The sequence below is a fragment of the Setaria viridis genome, chromosome 1 (assembly GCF_005286985.2).
Source record: "Setaria viridis chromosome 1, Setaria_viridis_v4.0, whole genome shotgun sequence".
NCBI lineage: Eukaryota > Viridiplantae > Streptophyta > Magnoliopsida > Poales > Poaceae > Setaria > Setaria viridis.
This window is the reverse complement of record NC_048263.2, coordinates 39,812,433-39,832,314: the sequence shown is the minus strand read 5'-3', so window position 1 is coordinate 39,832,314 and position 19,882 is coordinate 39,812,433. Positions and strand designations below refer to the sequence as shown.

General features: G+C 44.6%; 2 protein-coding genes and 1 long non-coding RNA gene across 4 annotated transcripts; 2 read left to right on the top strand and 1 right to left on the bottom strand.

Moving 5' to 3' along the window:
• Positions 1–294: 294 nt before the first annotated feature.
• LOC117841395 (serine/threonine-protein kinase VPS15) lies at positions 295–8,771 on the top strand. 2 transcript variants are annotated; one of them, XM_034721749.2, is made up of 12 exons: positions 295–696; positions 798–872; positions 1,296–1,418; positions 1,647–1,692; positions 1,785–1,945; positions 2,458–2,537; positions 3,195–3,300; positions 4,355–4,531; positions 4,609–7,503; positions 7,759–7,994; positions 8,086–8,221; positions 8,371–8,771. In XM_034721749.2, exons 1-12 carry the CDS (start codon positions 496–498, stop codon positions 8,548–8,550), a joined length of 4,416 nt encoding a protein of 1,471 aa, XP_034577640.1. In that variant the 5' UTR covers positions 295–495; the 3' UTR covers positions 8,551–8,771. The 2 variants fall into 2 exon arrangements, with proteins under 2 accessions (XP_034577640.1, XP_034577641.1); XM_034721750.2 differs by lacking the exon at positions 295–696 and having other exon boundaries at positions 1,612–1,692.
• A 2,127-nt stretch (positions 8,772–10,898) lies between these two features.
• On the bottom strand, positions 10,899–12,519 carry LOC117841543 (uncharacterized). The gene is made up of 2 exons (XR_004637310.2): positions 12,086–12,519; positions 10,899–11,138 (listed from the first exon to the last, which is right to left on the bottom strand). It is a non-coding gene; the product is annotated as an uncharacterized lncRNA (long non-coding RNA).
• Positions 12,520–14,845: 2,326 nt separating this feature from the next.
• Positions 14,846–19,308, top strand: LOC117841393 (uncharacterized). Its single transcript, XM_034721747.2, has 5 exons — positions 14,846–15,371; positions 16,670–16,706; positions 17,402–17,638; positions 17,790–17,837; positions 18,654–19,308. The coding sequence occupies exons 1-5, from the start codon at positions 15,058–15,060 to the stop codon at positions 18,915–18,917; spliced, it is 900 nt and encodes a 299-aa protein (XP_034577638.1). The 5' UTR covers positions 14,846–15,057; the 3' UTR covers positions 18,918–19,308.
• Positions 19,309–19,882: the final 574 nt, after the last annotated feature.

The following is a 19,882-nucleotide window of genomic DNA, read 5'->3' as shown; positions in this document are numbered from 1 at the left end:
CCATTCTATCTCTACCTCTCTCTCCTAAACCTGGCCGAAATGAATTATTTGGTGTGAAGAAAGTCCTCTCGCACAAGCTCTTCCGTGTTTATCCCCTGTCTCTTCCCCGTTATCATCCAGGACAGTACGGAACGGAAGCCGTTCCCGTGCAAACCCCAGAAACTATCCCGTTGTACTGTCTCCTATCCAGCACGGATTGGAACAGACACCGTTTTTTGCGAAAACCAGGAGGGCCCATGCACGCGGAGAATCCAACCCCGAGCCGTAGAGCGCAGGCACGCACGCGAGGCACGCATCCGGGGTCAAGCGTGTTCGAGCCCAACACACCAGAGACCGCACAGATTAGAGTACCCGATCGATCGCCTACGCCCCACGCAACGCCACGACGCACCCACGAAAGCGAGAACGCGAAGCGAAGCAAACCCCAGACGCCGGCGAGCCGCGCCCACCCTGACGGCGGCGGGGTAGGAGAGGGGGTCGCCTGCGGCGGCCGCGATGGGGAATAAGATCGCGCGGACGACGCAGGCGTCGGCGACGGAGTACTACCTCCACGACCTGCCGTCCACCTACAACCTCGTGCTCCTCGATGTCGTCAGCCGCGACCGCTTCCTCAAGTCCGTCCGCTGCAAGCACGACGAGGGGCTGCTCCTCGTCAAGGTCTACTTCAAGCGCGCCGGCGAGCCCATCGACCTCAAGGTAACTGCGGGCTGCAGCCTGTTTCCAGGCGCGCCCCCCTTGCGAATCACTTCGGATTAGGGGCCGTATCGTGTCCTGAGATCTCGTTGATGGTTTCGCAGGAGCACGAGCGGAGGCTGGAGCGGATTAGGAACACGTTCAAGGGGATCGAGGGTTCCCACGTATGGCCCTTCCAGGTGAGGATTCCGTGCTTAGGGCCTTCGGTGATGATACTAGTTAAATTTCGCCTGTAGGCTCTACCTTAAGAACAGGGGGCGATTAGTAATGCACATTATTTGCATGTTTCAAGAGAAATTTTAGTGTGGTTTAGCGGATTTTTTATCCCCTGTACTGTTTGTTTGGTTCAGCTTAGGCTAGACCACCACGTTTTTGTTTTTAGCAATAGGTTGGTTTTCAGAGCCTTTTCAAGTTATATATTTGGGGCCTTTGTAGACTGCGGGATGCTAGTATCTCTGATTTCATTAAGTCCCAATGAAAAGTTAGTGACATAGATGTTTTAGCACAAGATGGTATGGGTGTGAAATACCTAGATAGTACGAATCAATGAGTGTACATTTCATCTCAGTTGACATGCTGAATTGGCTTCGGATGTTCTTCAGGTTTGGTTGCAAACAGATAAAGCGGCATATCTTTTGAGACAGTATTTCTTCAACAACCTGCACGACCGACTGAGTACACGCCCTTTCCTCAGTCAGATAGCGAAGAAATGGCTTGCTTTTCAGGTGAGGCCACTTTTTCTTTCTTTTTTGTGTGTTGGATGGCTATCAATATTTACAAAGGCGTAGAAGTTGTTCCTGCTGGTGGCTGTAGTCCATGGGGAGTTGTATATTCTCCTGGCAAAGTGAAGATATAAATATTACGCTAAAATTAGTGGGGCATGTAAGAGTCATTCTTTATTCTTCTTTTCCTTTCCAGAGATGGTTGCCGACTTAGATCATTTGGTTGTGCAGTTAATCCATGCAGTGGAGCAGAGCCATAGTAAAGGAGTTTGCCATGGTGAGAAGGGTTTGCCTGAGTCGCATCGAAAGTACATTCTTTTGGCTGTTAATTTAACACTTACTATATTACTATTATTATTTGTCGGACAGGTGACATAAAATGTGAGAACGTGCTCGTTACTTCTTGGAATTGGCTATATCTTGCGGACTTCGCGTCTTTCAAGCCAACTTACATCCCATATGATGATCCATCTGATTATTCATTCTACTTCGACACTGGAGGAAGGCGAAGATGCTATCTAGCACCTGAAGTAAGTTCCTTAATCCAAATTACTCAAAATTTATATGCTCTTTCTTTTGCTTTTCCTGTGAAAAAGTGGGAGGTGCTTTTGGGAAAATTGCTAAAACACTGACTGAATAGTTTGTCACAGCCTGTTTATTTTTCATGTGTTCTATTTTTTCTAATGCAGCTTACTTTGGTACATATTTGTGTATTCTTTGTGTAATTGCAAGATTATGAAAATTAAACTATCACTAAATATATGTGCTAAGACTTAAGACTGGTTGCAGTCAATGCCTCATTTAGTTACTTCCATTCTCTCACCATTTTTATATTATGTGTTTTTTTGTTCTATTTGACCCGTTGCATCTTGAAACCTGGTGTCGTTAATTTGTTAATGGGGATGGAATAGTTGCTATAGTAGTGCTATTTATAGAACGAATACATTCATATTACAATGTGATCTTGTCAAAAGGTTGTAAGTGTGTTGTTACTTTATGACTAACTTGGTTGCTTATTTGCTGTTTTGTGAACGAACCCCAGAGATTCTACGAACATGGTGGGGAGTCCCAAGTTGCAGCTGATGCACCCCTGCAACCATCAATGGATATATTTTCTCTTGGGTACGCTTCACTTCATGCTAACATTTTTGTCATTTTTAAGAGCAAGTTTTGGTTCATTTTCGACCTCTTCACCTGGCCTGACATTACATGCTTGCCTTGCCATATGAATAGTTCGCCTACGAGTATGTTTTGCTTGGGTGTGCTAGTTTCATCTCATGTCTGTGTTGCCATTTGTTCTTCTGTGGCAAGGGGGAACATATTATTTTCTGTTCAGATGAAAGCTGATGATTATTGGAACGCAGTTTTCATAAGTTAGTGCACAAAACTATTCTTAAATAAACAAAATAAATGCTGTCATTTTATTTCATGACCTTTGAGACATGCTTGCACTGAATTAGACAACTTCACTAATACTGGGGAACTGCTTAAAAGTATTTTGGATCCTTTGGGCATGTTGATTATCAGTTGCTTGAATATCTTAAAAGCACAATCAGTTAGAATTTGTAATAGTTATGTTTTCTCAAAATTGAACTTTACGATAGGATATCTTCTATTCCTGCTTTGTCTGTATTGAGTTTTGTGAATTTCTGCTCCAGCTTCACTTTTTTCAGCAGTAATTTACTATGTTAGAATTCTGCACTCAGGTGACTGCCATTTTCTTTTTAAGATTTAAGAAATGCTGATCATTTAGGGGTATATTGTATATCTTCTTTCCAGGTGCGTTCTTGCTGAACTTTTCCTTGACGGCGTGGCACTTTTTGAGTTTTCAAACCTTCTGTCTTATCGGCGTGGTCAATATGACCCGATGCTTCTTCTACACAAGGTTCTTATGTTGTTCCTTTCCTCTTCTTCAACAGTTTAAATTGTGAATCATTGTAATGCTTGTATTCTTCTAATATATAATTTTGTGTTGCATATCGGCCACTTACCTCTGGGCAACTATATACTCTTTTCAGTTGTGAAATGAGTGTTTGCACATCCATCTCTGATGGGACCATTAGTTCATTCTGTAAAAAACACTTATGATAGATAGGTCGTTTCTTACATATTCGAAACTCAAATTTCTAGGATTATGAACTTTTAGCAAGTATGCAAGAGCAACATAGGAATGTTTGTTATGCATGATTTTAAGTGGTATATATCTGCAGAAATATTTCTTTCCCTTCCCCAAAAGATGAACTGTTTATACCTCTTATGCCTCAGGGTAGCACCTACATAGCCTATTGGACAACGTTATAGTTAAGAAGATCAGTGTGGATATATATTCAAATGGATAGATAATAGACTCTTCAAATCAAAGGAGCTTTCATGAGCCAAAATCTTTGCATAATTTAATGCAGCAATCCTAGATGAGAAAACTCATGATAAATCTCATATTCATGATTTCCCATTACATGAGTGTGTTAGATCAATTTAAAAAGTATTCAGGAGCCAAAAGATCTTGACTGTTTCCCATTGCAATAACTTGTGCATTTCTAACACTGCTAAATGCCAATTAAATAGGACATAGTCTACTTCGGCATGCCTTATACTGTGTCTATACTCCAGTATTGTGTAATTGTGTTAGAAGGACCTGAATGAAACAGGCTATTTTACGGACCTAATCAGTGAAAAACTGATTATATTAATTTGAGGTGTACCTTTTTTTCCCCTGGTTTGCGATTTATTTGTGAATACTCTGTACTTGTGAAAGGTGCATGTAGAAAGGAGGCCTACGTTTTTTGCATGTAAAGCGCCTTCATTTGCATACTGTATCCTCATCATCGGTTTCCTTGTTGATTTTACTGCTATTTCCTAATTTTGGTCGACTAGAGGATTGTTGGATTCTCTTCAGATATTACCTACAAAAAGCTTCTGAAATAAACTTGTTCTTGCAGATACAAGATACTGGTATTCGTGACATGATACTTCACATGATCCAGTTGGACCCCCAAAAAAGGCTACCGTGTCGAAGCTATCTACAAAAATACGAATCTGTTGTGTTCCCAGTTTATTTTTCAAACTTTCTGCACAAGTTCTTCTCGGATATTGTTCCACTTGACTCAGATGCCAGGGTAAGGATCATTCGAGTTTTGTAGTCGCCTCTGGTTTCTACAGTTGTCCTAGTTTCTAAACGTAATTCTGTATCCAGGTTGAGAAGACTCAAGACAATTTTGAAAAGATACTTGAAATAATGATGGACAGCTCAACGATTGAACAGATCGGGAGATGTACATTGTCTGAGCATAGTGAACCATCTGGGAGAAAAGGCACAGGAGGGCAAATTTTAAACTCGCCAGGAGATTCTAAAAAGAGCACATCAGTTAAGAAAAATGCTCTTGTAGACCATCAACAGATTGCTGGAGATATCAATTTCCTCCTCAAAGAAGTGGAGAACAGGAGCAACAGCACAAGCACAAAGATAACAAAAGACATGGACCAGGACCATATTCGGTCCTCACAGCTGGTTAATCCAGCAGGAAGGGGAACAGGAAGTGGTTTGACGACCCGGAACAATGTTGTATCCCATGTGCAGAAGATCTCAAAGAGTAATTTATGTTCCTTGGTAGCTGGTTATGATGGCCAATCAGATACCTATAGCTTTGACATTTTTCAACAGATAGACTCCAAGGAGAGCTGTGAAGGCATGGTCTTGCTTGCCTCATTACTCTGCTCATGCATACGCAGTGTGAAAAAACCTGAGCTAAGAAGGGCCAGTCTCATTCTTCTGAAGTTTTCGTCCACATACATAGATGATGACAATCGCTTACAGCTAGTGGTTCCCTATGTGATTGCGATGCTTTCAGATCCGGCTGCCATTGTCCGCTGCGCTGCTTTGGAAACCTTATGTGATGTCCTCTGTCTTGTGCAAGACTTCCCTATCAGTGATGCTGTTATATTCCCTGAGTACATCCTCCCAATGCTCTCTTTGCTTCCTGATGATACAGAGGAGAGTGTTAGAGTTTGCTATGCTAGCAATATTCATAAGCTGGCTTTAACAGCTTATAGGTTCCTACTTCGTTCTCGTAGCATAGCCGATATTGGACCTCTGGATGAATCAGTGGTAGCTCCCAGATCACAGTCTGCAGATTCACCAGCAAAGAAGCAAGATCAATTTTATGCCCAGCTTGCAGAACTGAGGAAAAATATTTATGAAATAGTGCAAGATTTGGCTATGGGACAAAAGCAGACACCTAATGTCCGCAGAGCTCTTCTGCAGGATATAGGTTATTTGTGTTACTTCTTTGGGCACAAGCAAAGTAATGATTTTCTTCTTCCTATACTTCCGGCATTTCTAAATGACCATGACGAGCAGCTCCGTGCAGTTTTCTTTGGCCAGATTGTCTTTGTTTGCTATTTCATTGGTTCAAGGAGCGTTGAGGAATATCTTTTGCCATATCTTGAACAGGCACTAAGTGATGGTATGGAGGCTGTCCTTGTAAATGCACTTGATTGCTTGACCATGATGTGCAAAAGTGGTTATTTGAGGAAAAGAGTAATTGTTGGTCTATTGGGAAAGGTTCTCCCCCTGCTTCGGTATCCAATCAATTGGGTTAAACGGTCTGCTGTAAGATTTGTTGCTGCTTGCAGTGAGAGCCTAGGGGCTGTAGATACTTATGTGTACCTTTCTCCTCATCTAAGGCAGTTCCTACACAGGGAGCCACCTTCATTGTCCTCTGAACCTGCTCTTCTTTCATGCCTTAAGCCTCCACTGCCAAAATCGATCTTCTACCAAGCTTTAGAGGATGCTCAGGACATGGGAGACATTTTACTGAAGGGTGGTGGCAAGAAAGAACTGACAGTACTTGGTGGAAGATACCCTGGTATAGCGCAAAGTGGATCCTCAATCAATCTTGAAGATGTTGCGCGATTGAAAGGCCCTAATATTTCCAGCAACATGCCTTTTGATGTCAAAGATTCAGTTTCTTCTGACAAATCATTATATTCTGGTTTTGCACTACATGCATCTGCTGGGAATAGTTCCTTTTATGACGGCTTATCTAAAGGAATACCATCATATTCTGTTTGTACCGATAAGCGAGGTTTAGGAGAAACACAGCCGCTCCCTGATTCTTCAGTGTATAAAGCATCAATAAGGCTACCTTGGTTGGAACCCAACCGCCCAGGCGTGCATACTAGAGATGATTATTTCAGTAGCAAGCGGCGAGAGTTAAGCATAAATGATTCTATCAAGAGCAGTTCCTCTTTGCAAGGGGATAGCATTCCAAACTCTGATACTGGAGGATTGCCGTCCTTCTCCAGATCAGCAGTGAACTTGGAGACTGGATGGAAGCCTCGTGGAATACTAGTGGCACATCTCCAGGAGCATCGCTTGTCTGTCAATGATATCGCCGTATCAAATGATAATACCTTTTTTGTGACTGCTTCTGACGACTCAAGTATCAAGATATGGGATACAAGAAAGTTGGAAAAGGACATTGCCTTCAGATCCAGGTTAACGTACAGCATGGGTACTAGCCGAGCTCTTTGTACGACAATGGTTCGTGGTACTTCACAGGTGGCTGTCGGTGCAAGCGATGGAACACTGCACTTGTTTTCTGTTGATTGTGCACGCGGCGTTGGGAGTGTTGTGGAAAGGTATTCTGGAATTGTTGATGTAAAAAGGAATGATATTAAAGAAGGTGCAATTCTAAGTGCTGTAAATTGTTCAAGCGACAGCTTTAGCCCAACTGTCCTTTTCAGCACTGAACATTGTGGCATCCATAAATGGGATACAAGGACCAACTCAGAATCTTGGTCATTTAAATCCTCACCGGAGGAGGGCTATATATCCGCACTTGTTGTTGGCCAGTGTGGAAATTGGTTCATCTCAGGTTCTTCACGAGGTGCCCTTACCCTGTGGGATAATAGGTTTTTGCTGCCTGTTAACTCGTGGTACTATTCAACAGTAAGCCCTATAGAGAAATTGTGCTTGCTTATACCTCCACCAAGTTCAATATCTTCTGCTGGAAGGCCATTGGTTTTTGTTGCCGCCGGCTGCAACGAAGTTTCCCTATGGAATGCTGAGAATGGAAGCTGCCACCAGGTAATAAAGTGTTTAATATTTATGAGGTCTGTTGGTAGAACATCTCGCCACGGCTTTATCATTGTTATGATTACCAAAATCGAATTCCCGAATTGAATCTGCTCCTGACGCAGGAGGTTATACTGATATTTGCATAGCATTTTACCTTGTGTCATGTTCTAAGAAGTGCTCGAACCTTTTTGAGAAGTGAACAACTAAACCTTATGCCCGTATCTAATACTACAGTTGCATCTTGAAATTCAACAAACTATGCAGGTGTTTAGAACGGCAAGCACTGAGAATGAAGCTGTGATGCCAAAGACACCATCAAGACCTCTTAACAAGTCAACTACCAAAGATGTAAGACGACCAGGCAATTATAAGTACAGAATTGATGAATTGAACGACCCACCTGTACGCCATCCAGGCATACGCTCTCTGCTTCCCTTACCTGGCGGTGATCTATTGACTGGAGGAACAGACTTGAAAATTCGTTATTGGGATCAAGCCAGGTTCAATTTTATCTGGGCTGCACTCTTTCATCAGTATTTTTTTTCTCTGCCACCTGACATCATGACGTTTTTACATTTGTCAATTTTGAAGACCTGAGCAAAGCTTCTGTATCGCTGGTCCCTCGGCCAAAGAAGTCCGTTCGGCAAAAGGAGATATTTTGGAGAAAGCAGTTGGAAACAATGAGTGTTATGATATAAGATCCAGTTTTGGAGTACAAGTCGTTCAGGTAGCCCTCTTTCCTTGTTGGGTAGTTAAGCCTACCTGGCTAGTTCACCCATTCATGTTTCCCAAGGACAATGCAAATTCACGAGTCTGTGACTTTAAACACGACATGCCATAAATCCCGATTCTTACAGATTCTACTGTTTTGTCCAGGAAATGTACAAGCAAACAACCACGGTGTCCGGTTTGACACCCAAGACACAGCTCGCTTTGGCTGCTGCAGACTCCGCTGGGTGCCACCGTGATACTATACTTGCATTGGCATCCTTCAACTTGTCAAGCCAGAGGTTGATATCAGCCAGCAGAGATGGTGCCGTCAAAGTGTGGAAATAGCTGCTCCAGCGGGTAAGATAACAAGGCCCCTGGTGCTGTACATATTTGGCCTTTTTAGTGCTTACGCAGTACATACCTCGGTAGTTATTGCTGTACAGAAGATGATCTCGATCAATAGAAAATCAAAATTGACGTGCACGCCTTTGTTCGATGTGACCTGTTCTAATTGTTTGTTTTGCAACGGATTAAAAAAAATCTTGATGAATATGTGTTTCTTGTTAGGAGGTTGTCTAAGTATATTGTGCTCCAAGCCTCCAATCGAAATTCTCCACATAAAATATTTGTAGTTCTCTTTTGTTTATAATAAAGGAACTCATTGGTAGCGAGATTGCAATTTTTCGGAAATCGGGTGGTATATCTTATCGGAGGTTAATATCTTAATGAGGCCTGAAGGAGCTTAGTTGCATGGTTCTTTGCTTATGTGCCTGTGTTTTCTACTCTCTGGTAGCCACATCCCACATGCAGCCAGGCAAGGGCAAATCTTCCGTTGACCGGGCCCTTTGTCCCTTTGACTGCCTCAGGCCCATGAAAGGCAGTGCTGCATGTGGTCCCAGGAAATTTTGGAGGTGTGGGTCCTAGCTGATAAAGAGAGGTAAAGGGAATGATGAGGTCATGGTCCCACCTCTTTTGCACATCGGTGTAACTGTTCATTTGTCATATTCAGCATGTGTTAATGGTCGGATCAGTTCAGGAACATTACTTGGACAGATTTTGCATAATTATATTCGACTGTACTGTACCGTGCAATAGGAATTCCCTAGGAAGAATTCTGGGATCCGTCAGATGGTGTATGACTTTGAAATAAGCGGTAACATTCCTTGACTTTCATGAAAGCGAGATGAATGGAGGTGAGAATTCATTTGCCTGAATCGCGAAAGGCGCATGCACTGAAAAAAGAGAACAACAAAAGGAGAGCTTGTATAGCTGTATAGAGTCATGCAGTCCTGAGTATGCTTTTCTCGGACACATGCCATTTCTCTTCTTTTTTAGGGAATGATATCGCTTTTCATATGCTAATGTTACAAAGTGATTGATTTAAAAAAAGAGCAACCTGCGATTACCAAAAGGATTGTTCGTAAACGATAAATGGAGACGCCATTTGAGGTTGAGGTGGAACTGTGGGCGCTAGCTTGTGCACATGGTTCTGTACTTGTGTCCGCTATTCTTGTCATGTGCCGATGCGCGTCGCTACTCGCTAACAGATGCATAGCGAGGAAGTTTTACGTCTGTCAGTCTGTACGCTTGCACACAAAAAGCTGACGATCCGAGACATGCAACGTCGCCATCTTTTTCCATCGTGAGACATGAGACATCCGATGGCATCCATTTGTTCTCTCTCTTTACCACGCAATCATTCTTACGCAGAGGCTTGAAAAGATGAGCACAATGAGAATGTTCTGTCCAGTGCGCCTTATATTACGTGACTTCACCTTTTTTTTAATGGGAAATTACCAGACTTCACTTGTGTCCCTCTACTAACAGAAGCAGTACCAGACTCCGAGCTTTGCTCTCGTCGATTTGAGAAATGCTATCAGCGCTCACCGGCATGATGAGACAAAGGAGAACAAAGAGATTATTAACATAAGTCCTGATGGCAGGCAGAATTTTTTTATTTTAACCCTTTTAGTTTTAAAAGTAACCTATCTCAAACTAGAATTCAAAAAACTAGCCCTTTTGACGTGACTCTCTGCACGGTCACGGCAAAAAAGATGGCGTGACTGAGGCTGTTCCTTTGCTTATTTTTAGCACGTGTCACATCGAATGTTTAGATACTAATTAGGAGTATTAAACGTAGACTATTTAAAACCCATTATATAAGTGGAGGCTAAACGGCGAGATGAATCTATTAAACCTAATTAAACCTAATTAATTCATTATTAGCAAATATTTACTGTAGCAACACATTGTCAAATCATGGACTAATTAGGCTTAATAGATTCATCTCGCCGTTTAGCCTCCACTTATGTAATGGGTTTTGTAAATAGTCTACGTTTAATACTTCTAATTAGCATCTAAACATTCACGGGTGCTAAAAAAATAAGCATGAGAAACCAAACCAGACAACATCCACGCTGGCCCGCCACGCTGACATGGCAAGACTCAGTCACGCCACATGCATTTGGCGTGACTGGTCGCGCCGCTGCGTTTGCCGTGACCAAGCCTTGCCAGCAGCCGCCTATACATGTCCACTGACTGGCTGCACGCAGAGTTGCAGACAAGCAGTAATTGCATCGTCTCACCCTCTCACTCTCACCGCATCCAATCCAAAGCCTCCTGATGCATCTGTCTTCCTTTCTTTGTTTATGATTTTCAGTTTTTCAGTGTGCAGCAAGACCAAGTCCAAGCAATGTTGCAAAAAAAATTTAATTGAGACAAATTATGTACTGTTTACATTAAACAATTGCCCATTCATAAGTTGTCAGGTACAACGCATGTAGCCCTTCTTTTCCCTTGATTAAGAACCATTCTACAGTAATATCATCCCTTCACATATTCCATACTCCCATCCAGGATCTTCCTCTTCTTTATGCCTGGTGATCACCAATTGCATTCCATTTAAAGTTTATCTTGTTGCCTACCATTCAGCTCTGTGACATAAAATCACCCAAAATCAATTGATTGTAATGGGGTGTTTCGTACCTTCTAAAATTCCTATCACATCGAATATTTGATACTAATTAGGAGTATTAAACATAGACTAATTATAAAACCAATTGCACAGATAGAGACTAATTTGCGAGATGAATCTATTAAGCCTAATTAGTCCATGATTTGACAATATATTGCTACAGTAAACATGTGCTAATGATGAATTAATTAGGCTTAATAGATTCGTCTCCTGAATTAGTCTCCATCTATGTAATTAGTTTTATAATTAGATCATGTTTAGTCCTCCTAATTAACGTCCGAATATTCGATGTGACATAAATTTTAGCCTGGACTAAATAACCAAACACCCCCTTGGACTAAATAACCAAACACCCCTAAGATCAACTAGTTAGAAACTGACAAATCGTAATTACCATTTACCAATTAGCTCTCTGACATTGTAAACGTCAATTGTTCATTCCAGTTTTCCATAAAAAATCAAGGACCAAGTTATGTGGCAAAATAAAATTAATTAGGTTGCAAGACGAATAAAACTTGCTGATAATATGCTATGGAACTGAGACAATAGCTGCAACCACATTTGTCAGTTAATGGGTTGCAACATCTCCAGACTCTTAAGATTGATTTCCTAAAAAAAGGAAGGGGAACCAAAATCACTCTGGAGTACGTCAATATCTATTAAGGTTTGGTTCCTTACCATCTCAGTTTAATTTCCCCCATTCTTCCTCGCTATACCATTATGCAAGAAACAGCCATGACCCATGAAGATGAACAAGCTAGCAAAGCATTATGTGCAGGGGCTGTGCATCGAAACTAGCTGAGACCTATCTATCCGCCGCCGTCAAACTCGCTAGGCCTGGATCCCCTTCGCATTCCCTTCCACATCATCGTCAAGACCAACGCTGGCGATGGGATTGGAGGCTACCTGAGATGTGCTAGAGAACATCCTCCACTGCCTGCTGCCGCGCAGGACGCCTCCTCTCGAGGGCACGGGCACCGGTAGACGCAGCTCACCGGGCGTCCGGGCCGCGCGCGAGCTCTTGCCGTCACCCAGCCTCGCCTGGACCGCGAGCCCCGGCCGGTAACAGCCACCGCCCACCGCGCATCGCGGTGCTCACTTGGCCCGCCGCGCTGCTGCACCTGCGGCCTCCCGCGTCAAGATGCTCACCGGGCAGCCGCTCCCGCGGATGGAGCGCGCGGAGCTCACCGCCGCTCGCCGGATCGCCCTCCACTCACCTGGATCTAGGAAGGAAGGAGACAGGAGAAGGAAACGAGGGAAAGGGAGAGGAGAGAATGCAGTGAGAAACAGGGGAAAGTACCTGGCTAGATACCCTACGCAACCTTAGAAACTGTGAGAGGTGTCCGGTCACAGTTTAGCTCATGTCACATCGAATATTGATACTAATTAGGAGTATTATATATAAGTTGATTACAAAACCAATTGCATAAATGAAGGCTAATTCGTGAGACGAATCTATTAAATCTAATTAGTTTATGATTTGACCATGTGATGCTACAGTAAATATGCACTAATCATGAATTAATTAAGCTTAATAGATTCATCTCGCGAATTAGCCTTCATTTATACAATTGGTTTTGTAATCAACCTATATTTAATATTTCTAATTAGTATCTAAACATTCGATGTGATAGGGACTAAACTTTAAGTCCCTGGAACCAAACACCCTCTGAATCCTAAGATCACAAAATGCTAATCCAATAGATAGGGTTAAAGGTAGGGTTATTTTGCAATTTAGCGCCCGCCAACCAGCAGGTTTTTTGCGAATCCCCCTGCCCCTTGAATCCGTTTCCCCCTACCCCTTCCATCACGGTTTCCATCGCGGTTCATTGCCGCCCGTGGCCCTCCGTCGCCGTGACCGCCGCCTCACGCCATCCCCCAACCACCCTATCGGCCACGCTCGCCGCCTGCCCGCTGTCGCGGGCCCTAGCTCCCCTGATATCCCTCCCATCCTCCCCCGACGACGAACCCACCCTGCAATTGGATCAGCTTGGGGCCGCGCGGTCGCCCCCATCTCTCCTTGGCCCCTCGCTTGCGGCCGCGCCTCTCCTATCCCATGGGTGATCCCCACACCGGCGGTTCCGAGGATGGGGCTCTCAACGGCGGCCGCGGGCGACGGGGTGCAGCTCTGCGTCTTCGACCTCCGCAGGGGCTAGCAAGAGGGCCAGGAGCTCGACAAGATCCTCTTCTTCCACCCCGCCGATTGCCACATCTTGCTCCAGCTTTTCGTCATTGGGCTCTGCGAGGGGATTGCCACTTTTGTGGATCAGGCTTTTGAACGTTATTCGGCAGCAGCGACGAATCGTGATGGAAGGGGTGGCGGCGGCGGCGATTTGAATCGCGATGGAAGGGGCGGCGGCGACTTCTCGCGATGGAAGGGGCAGGGGGAAACGGATTCAATGGGCAGGGGGATTCAAAAAAACCTGCTGGCCGGCAGGTGCTAAATTGAAAAAAAAATCCATCTCTAACCCTATCCATTGGATTAGCATCTTGTGCCCTTAGATTCAGAGTTTACAAGCTTGCACGGAGTGATAGTTTGCACTGGGTTCACGAGAAACAGATAGGAATAGGATGCCGAATACGTGTCTCCTTTGCAACAGGGGCTCGGTCACGCCAAACCGAGCGGGGCGACTCAGTCAACTGAGTCTTGCCACGTCAGCGCAGCGGGCCACGTGGATGTTCAGTCTTGCACATCAGAAGGACTAGTTTTTGGAAATGGAGAGGTAAGTTAAAAAAAGAAATGGAGATGTTATTTTAAAATTTTAGTTTTAAAAATTGGCAGGCAGCATCGGTGATAATTTTGAGGGGGGTGACAGCCTGACAGGCGGCTGCTGCTAGCGCGGGGGCCACGAGCAGCCAATCATCATTTCACTGGCCAGTCAGTCGCCACGGTCCTTTGTGCTTTGCTTCGCTTTTGACCGAATCTTGACCACCCCCTTCCTTCAATTCGTTCGTTGCTTCCCACTGTTCGCAACGCCAACACTTGTTCCGGTATCCACGGAGCACACGGTGCACGGCACTCCTCCCTCTGCGTGTCAGGGAGGCGTCAGCCTTGGGCCTTCACCTTAATTTCTCAGATCATCGCTACTCCTGTGCATCGTAGCTTACCTCTTTTCATCTTTCACATAGACAGCAGTGCGTGCCTAGTCAAGAGCCAGGACCATGAGTTACCAGTACTACAACACATGCTGGTTGGCTCGATCCATCCAAGGGAAACGCTGGAACAATGTCATCTTCGGATAGGACTAGGAGCGCGCGTCGCAGCGAGAGACGCTTCACTCGTCGAGTGAAGAAGCCTGGTTATGGGATTCCCGTCTGCCACCGAGGGACATCTATTACGAAAGATGCTCGTCTCTGTGTTAATTCGGCAACGTAATCTCATTTTAAACTTGTCATACAGTTCGATAACACCAGGCGGCCCGGTTAGGGGCACTATGCATGAATCAGGCCCCGGTTGACCTAAAAAAAACTTGCATGCTTTAATAGGGGCGTATTTTGTTTTAAAAATATTGAGATTTTTTCTGGAGGATTGGTTAATTGTTCAGGTTTACAATAAACTGGATAAATCATAAATACGACTTTATTTTTTAAAAAAAAAGCGAGGAAAAAAGATCAGAAAAAACAAAACAAGAGCCGCCTCATCATCAAGAAGAGAAGAAGCTCTCCACTCCACCTGTCCACCCGCTTCCTCAAAAGGACGGAGGACGGGAGGAGGGAAGCAACGAGCCCGCCCGCAACTCCGCGCGAGCAAAGAGCCACCCCCACCTCACGTTGCGGCCTCCACCTCCACCCACCCGGCCACCCCCGGAATAGGCAGCAGCAGCAGCCAGCCGGCCATTCGGGGAGGCCCATGCGGCGGGGGCAGGGGGGAGGGTAGAATGGGCAACGTCACGTCGTCGGTGGCGGCGCGGCTGGCCTTCTTCCCGCCGGAGCCGGCGACGTACGGCGTCGAGCCCGCCCAGGGCGGCGCGGGCGGGGACGGGCTGCTGCGGATGACGGGGGTCTCGCCGGACGCCGGCGTCGAGGTGCGCGCGCTGCCTACCAGGGCCGGCACGCGCGTCGTCTCCGCCTTCTGGCGCCACCCCGCCGCGCGCCTCACGCTGCTCTACTCCCACGGCAACGCCGCCGACCTCGGCCAGATGCTCGGCCTCTTCCTCGAGCTCCGGGCGCACCTCCGCGTCAACATCATGAGGTCCGAGAGCTCGCGCACCACCCTGCCTACCCTCCATTGCTTCTGCTCGTTTCTTCCAAGCATTTTTTTCCCCAGTATTTTTGCGGGAGTGGATTCGGCTTGGCGAGCTATTCGTTGCTAGCGCGCCATGAAATTACACACGTAAATTTATTTTGATCGCTACTGGACATGTTGTTTTGATTCGAAGGGGGTTTAATTGAATTGTCCTCTTTGTTTGCAAGTTAGCCAGTTTTCTACTACAATAGTTTGATGGTATTTTCGGGGCTTTTTAATTGATTTTGAGGAGATCTGATTTTGTCTGTTCTTAAACAATCGGTTCAATTGAATCATTAAAAGGTGCTAAAGTGAGGTACTCCTATTATTTAATTCTCCTTTGATCGCAGTAAATCTACTTAGCGTGCAGTTAGGCATGACGCTGATGGTTGCTTCCGCTTCCACGTGACCAATCAATTGGTTGATTAAATCTAACCATGACCTCATGGCTGTTGTTTAATTTTCCTTTCATGAATAGCTGGGTACCTCGATTTGTTTTCTGCATGGTAGTCAGTTGCTGTACTGATCTCCTTACCACACAAGTAACTTCTCACTTTCTTATCTACTTGGGGAAGGCATGAGGCATCTGAGGTTATTGTGAAGAAGATCCCATGTCTTGTGAACAGTTCCAATTATTGTACTATATCGTTTGTTAGCTCTTGTTCTGTTGCAGATAAATGCTGCACTGGGTCCTGGTGTACCCCTGCTGCTCTTGCCTTGAGCAATTTCAGTTAGTTACCAGTCACCACTCTGAAACAGCATTAGATGTGCTACTGTGGAAATATTGCGAAAGTTGTGCCCTAGTGGTGTTGTATATGCGTGAATCAGGCTCAGTTTTATGCCAATTGTCGTTGTGACTCTGTAAAATATCGAGAGTTGCAGACTATAGAACTACTTGTGCAGCATAAGAGCACAAGGTTGACGGTTCTTTTTCTAGCTCATTATTTCTGCTCAATCAAAGAAAACCGTCAGGATATACCTGCGAAATTTTGCATCACCAAATCCAAGTTTCATAGGCAGTTGGGTGTATAAGTTTTGAGTGATCTAGTCGACAGATTAACTTTCAAGTTGTGACATATTCCTACTGTTTGATTTTAGGAACAAAAGTTTTTCCACAGCAGAAAAGTTGCTATCTGGATTTTATGGGATGCTGACTTTTCTTTACAACAAGAAAACATTTACTATTACATTGGATCACTTGCCGACATTTTTCATTTGATATGTGTTACATGTGACTAAATCTGTTTCCTCTGTTTTCTTTTCAGCTATGATTATTCAGGCTATGGTGCTTCTACAGGAAAAGTAAGTTTCTAAAAGAGCTAAAGTGTGGTTCCCTTGTTGCTTAAATTTGCCGTTAAGTTGTCTTTTTGGATTAGATTGTCATGTCGTATCATCACAAATTATTTTCTGTTTTGGGATCATGATGTCTCCTGTGTCTGACTGTACCACATTGTTAGTGATGACTCCTACTATCAACTGTTTGATTGGACTGTTCCCTATCCTTTTAGCGTAATCAACCCCATGCTCTTCAATAGGTGTGTGGGCACCTTTTCTCAAAGTAAATAATTATTGTACACTATCTTCATTAGTCTCATCCAGGACAGGACTTTTGCAAATGGCTGGTTAGCCTCTTTCAATTTTCACCTTCATTATCAATGCTCCCCAAAGAACGGTTCACGATTGCTTTCTGGTTGTAGATCATGATGTGCCTTTGTTCTGGTAGCTATACTTTTCTCAAAGTTTTTAAACTAAGGGACCATCGGCTCCATTTATAGGTGATCATGCCTACTCAAGAACTTGCTCAGACTGTGAACAATAAAGTTGCATGTGTGCTTGTTCCCGTAAGCCACGAATAGATTTATGAACTAATGAACACTTCGATTTACAAATGAATAAATGATGGTAGGCACGTTCCTGTCTATGTACCTTTGCGCCTAGCTGTATCTGTTTTCCAGGTCGGAATACATATTGACGGTGTTCCTTTTGTGGTCTAACAGCCATCAGAGTACAACACATACTATGACATAGAGGCTGTTTATGAGTGCTTGAAAAAGGAGTATGGGATAGAAGAAGAGGATTTAATCCTGTATGGGCAATCAGTTGGAAGTGGACCAACATTGCATTTGGCCTCACGTTTGGAAAAGTTAAGAGGGGTTGTCCTTCACAGCGGTATACTCTCTGGCATACGGGTTCTCTATCCAGTGAAAGTGACACTTTGGTTCGATATCTTCAAGGCAAGTCTGGACCATAATTTGATAATTTCCCTTCTGTTCCAGAACAGTGCTTACTTTATCATCCTAATCTGTTAATTTTATAATTTCCCTTCTGTTCCAGAACAGTGCTTACTTTATCATCCTAATCTGGTTAACTGTCATGTGTTTACAGAACATCGACAAAATAAAGCAGGTCGACTGCCCTGTGTTAGTCATACATGTGAGTAGGCCTTTAATCTTGTTTTTCTTAATCTGAAGTCTTCTGAACCTTTTCCTTTCTGATCTCTATTTCTCTAGTCATATTTTTTTGTTAGTCACTGTGTTACAGTGTTAGTATCTGTATTACAAATGTTGATATTCCTCTTATACAATTTTATGATTCTGCTCCTTTTAAAAACAAGAATTGCATCTTTGCACTCTCTGAAAATAATGAAGATGCGCAATTATAAACATTCTACGACGGCCCAATGTAGTTACTCTTGAATAAATTTTCCTTGAATAATGGATATGTTGCTTTGATAAAGGGATAGTGAATCTGTTGCTTTGGAAAAGGAAAAAAAATATGTTGCTTTGACTAACCTCAACAAATTGGTTTCTAGCATTTCTTGTATAGTATTGTATCCTGTGTCTGTTTTGACTTGCAAATGAACGACCAAGGGTACTATATAGGCTTGCTGCTTCATACTCGAAATTGTAATAGCCTGTATTTGTGCGTTCTGGCGTGATTATCCATTCCAGTGTCAAGTCACTTGTGAGTCTGTGCATCAATTAATTCATTCATCTGTACACCTCTCCGATTAGTCAGGAGCTATGCCCCTATATGGTCCTTATTCGTAACTACATTCAATCCGTTTCCAAGTATTTATTTATTTTTTCAAATGCATTGCTGAACAATGTCTCGGGTCCCATGAACTATCTTTGAACAAGACATGAGACCAAAAGTTCTCAGGTTGTCGATTATCACTTGCAAGTTGCAAGTAGTGTTTATTGTTTGTATCTTGACTTGCTGAACCATGCATACATGCATATATGACAGGGGACTGCCGATGACATCGTCGACTTCACTCACGGCAAGCGCCTGTGGGAGCTAGCAAAGGAGAAGTACGAGCCCCTATGGATCAAAGGCGGTGGTCACTGCAACCTGGAAACCTACCCCGAGTACATCAGGCACTTGCGCAAGTTCATAAACGCGATGGAGAAGCTCGCGAAAGACAAGGCGCCCAAGGCACCCCAGATGCTGCCTTCGTCGAGCATGACCGAAGTGAAACACAACAAGTGCTTGAGATTCGGGAAGAGATGAGACGAACCCGCTTCGATCATTCGCCGACTTTTAGCCGTCACTACTCACTAACCATCCATGTTGCTGCTGCTCATGTATGCAAGTTGAAGAGATGGCAGGAGAGGTCAGCCAAGCGGCAGGGACTCCCCCTTGTTGGTGACTCTGGTGCATGCGCCCCCAGGAAATGCAGTGCAGCAACCCCTAGCTTGTGATCCCGTGTGAGTTCAGGTTAGACAGACTCGTGGCTGCAGTGTGCTGGATCGGAGATGCCTTTGTTTTTTCTTGTGGGCGCCACAGATTAGCCTGTTCCTAGCTCTCTCTTTTTTTTTCATTTCTTACTTTTGTTACCTGTGTATTGTAGTCATCGTGCAAAAGGATTCGTTCTAATTGTTAATTGTAAGTTTGCAACAAAGTGCACTGTGAGCAGCTGACGGGAGACCACCACCTCAGCAGGTCCTTGCCAAGCAGGAACCCGTTTGGGTGGGTAATTTGTTGGCGCCTGCCTGGCAGGGAGCAGGCCAGTTTCATCCATGGGCCGTGATGAAGGAAGTGTCATTGGGCTGCTTTCGCGGCCGTCGTGTTTTGGGAGGGGTTGAGGTCCAGCCAGGCCAGCCCGCGACACGCGACGATGTCAGCTCAGCTTTGCCTTTTCGCGTGCGTGCGTGCGTGGCTGACCTAGCGCCCGGTGCCACACTGACCTCGACGCCCCCCGTAAGAGTTGCTGCGGGCGCGGCTCGTTGCCAACTGTGAGGCGGGGCATGGCGTATTCTCAATCTCAAAAAGAGACAGAGCGCACGTGGTGTCGTGACCGTGACTGAATAGGAGATGAAGGCATGGCATGGAAACTGAGACCTGTGAGCCGGCCGCGCGGCCGGCCTGCCCTCCCCTCCCGACCCACAGCGGCGGAGCTCGAAGCAAAATTGAGAGGGAATCAACAAAGAATGGAGGGTGAATAACACGGAAGAGGAAGTTAATTTTAAATTTAG

Coding starts and splice junctions, on each gene's coding strand:
- LOC117841395 (XM_034721749.2), top strand. CDS start 496: ATGGGGAATAAGATCGCGCGGACGACGCAGGCGTCGGCGACGGAGTAC. Junction 1,693..1,784: donor TAGTAAAGGAGTTTGCCATG/GTGAGAAGGGTT, acceptor TTTGTCGGACAG/GTGACATAAAATGTGAGAAC. Junction 3,301..4,354: donor CGATGCTTCTTCTACACAAG/GTTCTTATGTTG, acceptor TTGTTCTTGCAG/ATACAAGATACTGGTATTCG.
- LOC117841393 (XM_034721747.2), top strand. CDS start 15,058: ATGGGCAACGTCACGTCGTCGGTGGCGGCGCGGCTGGCCTTCTTCCCG. Junction 16,707..17,401: donor ATGGTGCTTCTACAGGAAAA/GTAAGTTTCTAA, acceptor GTGGTCTAACAG/CCATCAGAGTACAACACATA. Junction 17,639..17,789: donor TTTGGTTCGATATCTTCAAG/GCAAGTCTGGAC, acceptor ATGTGTTTACAG/AACATCGACAAAATAAAGCA.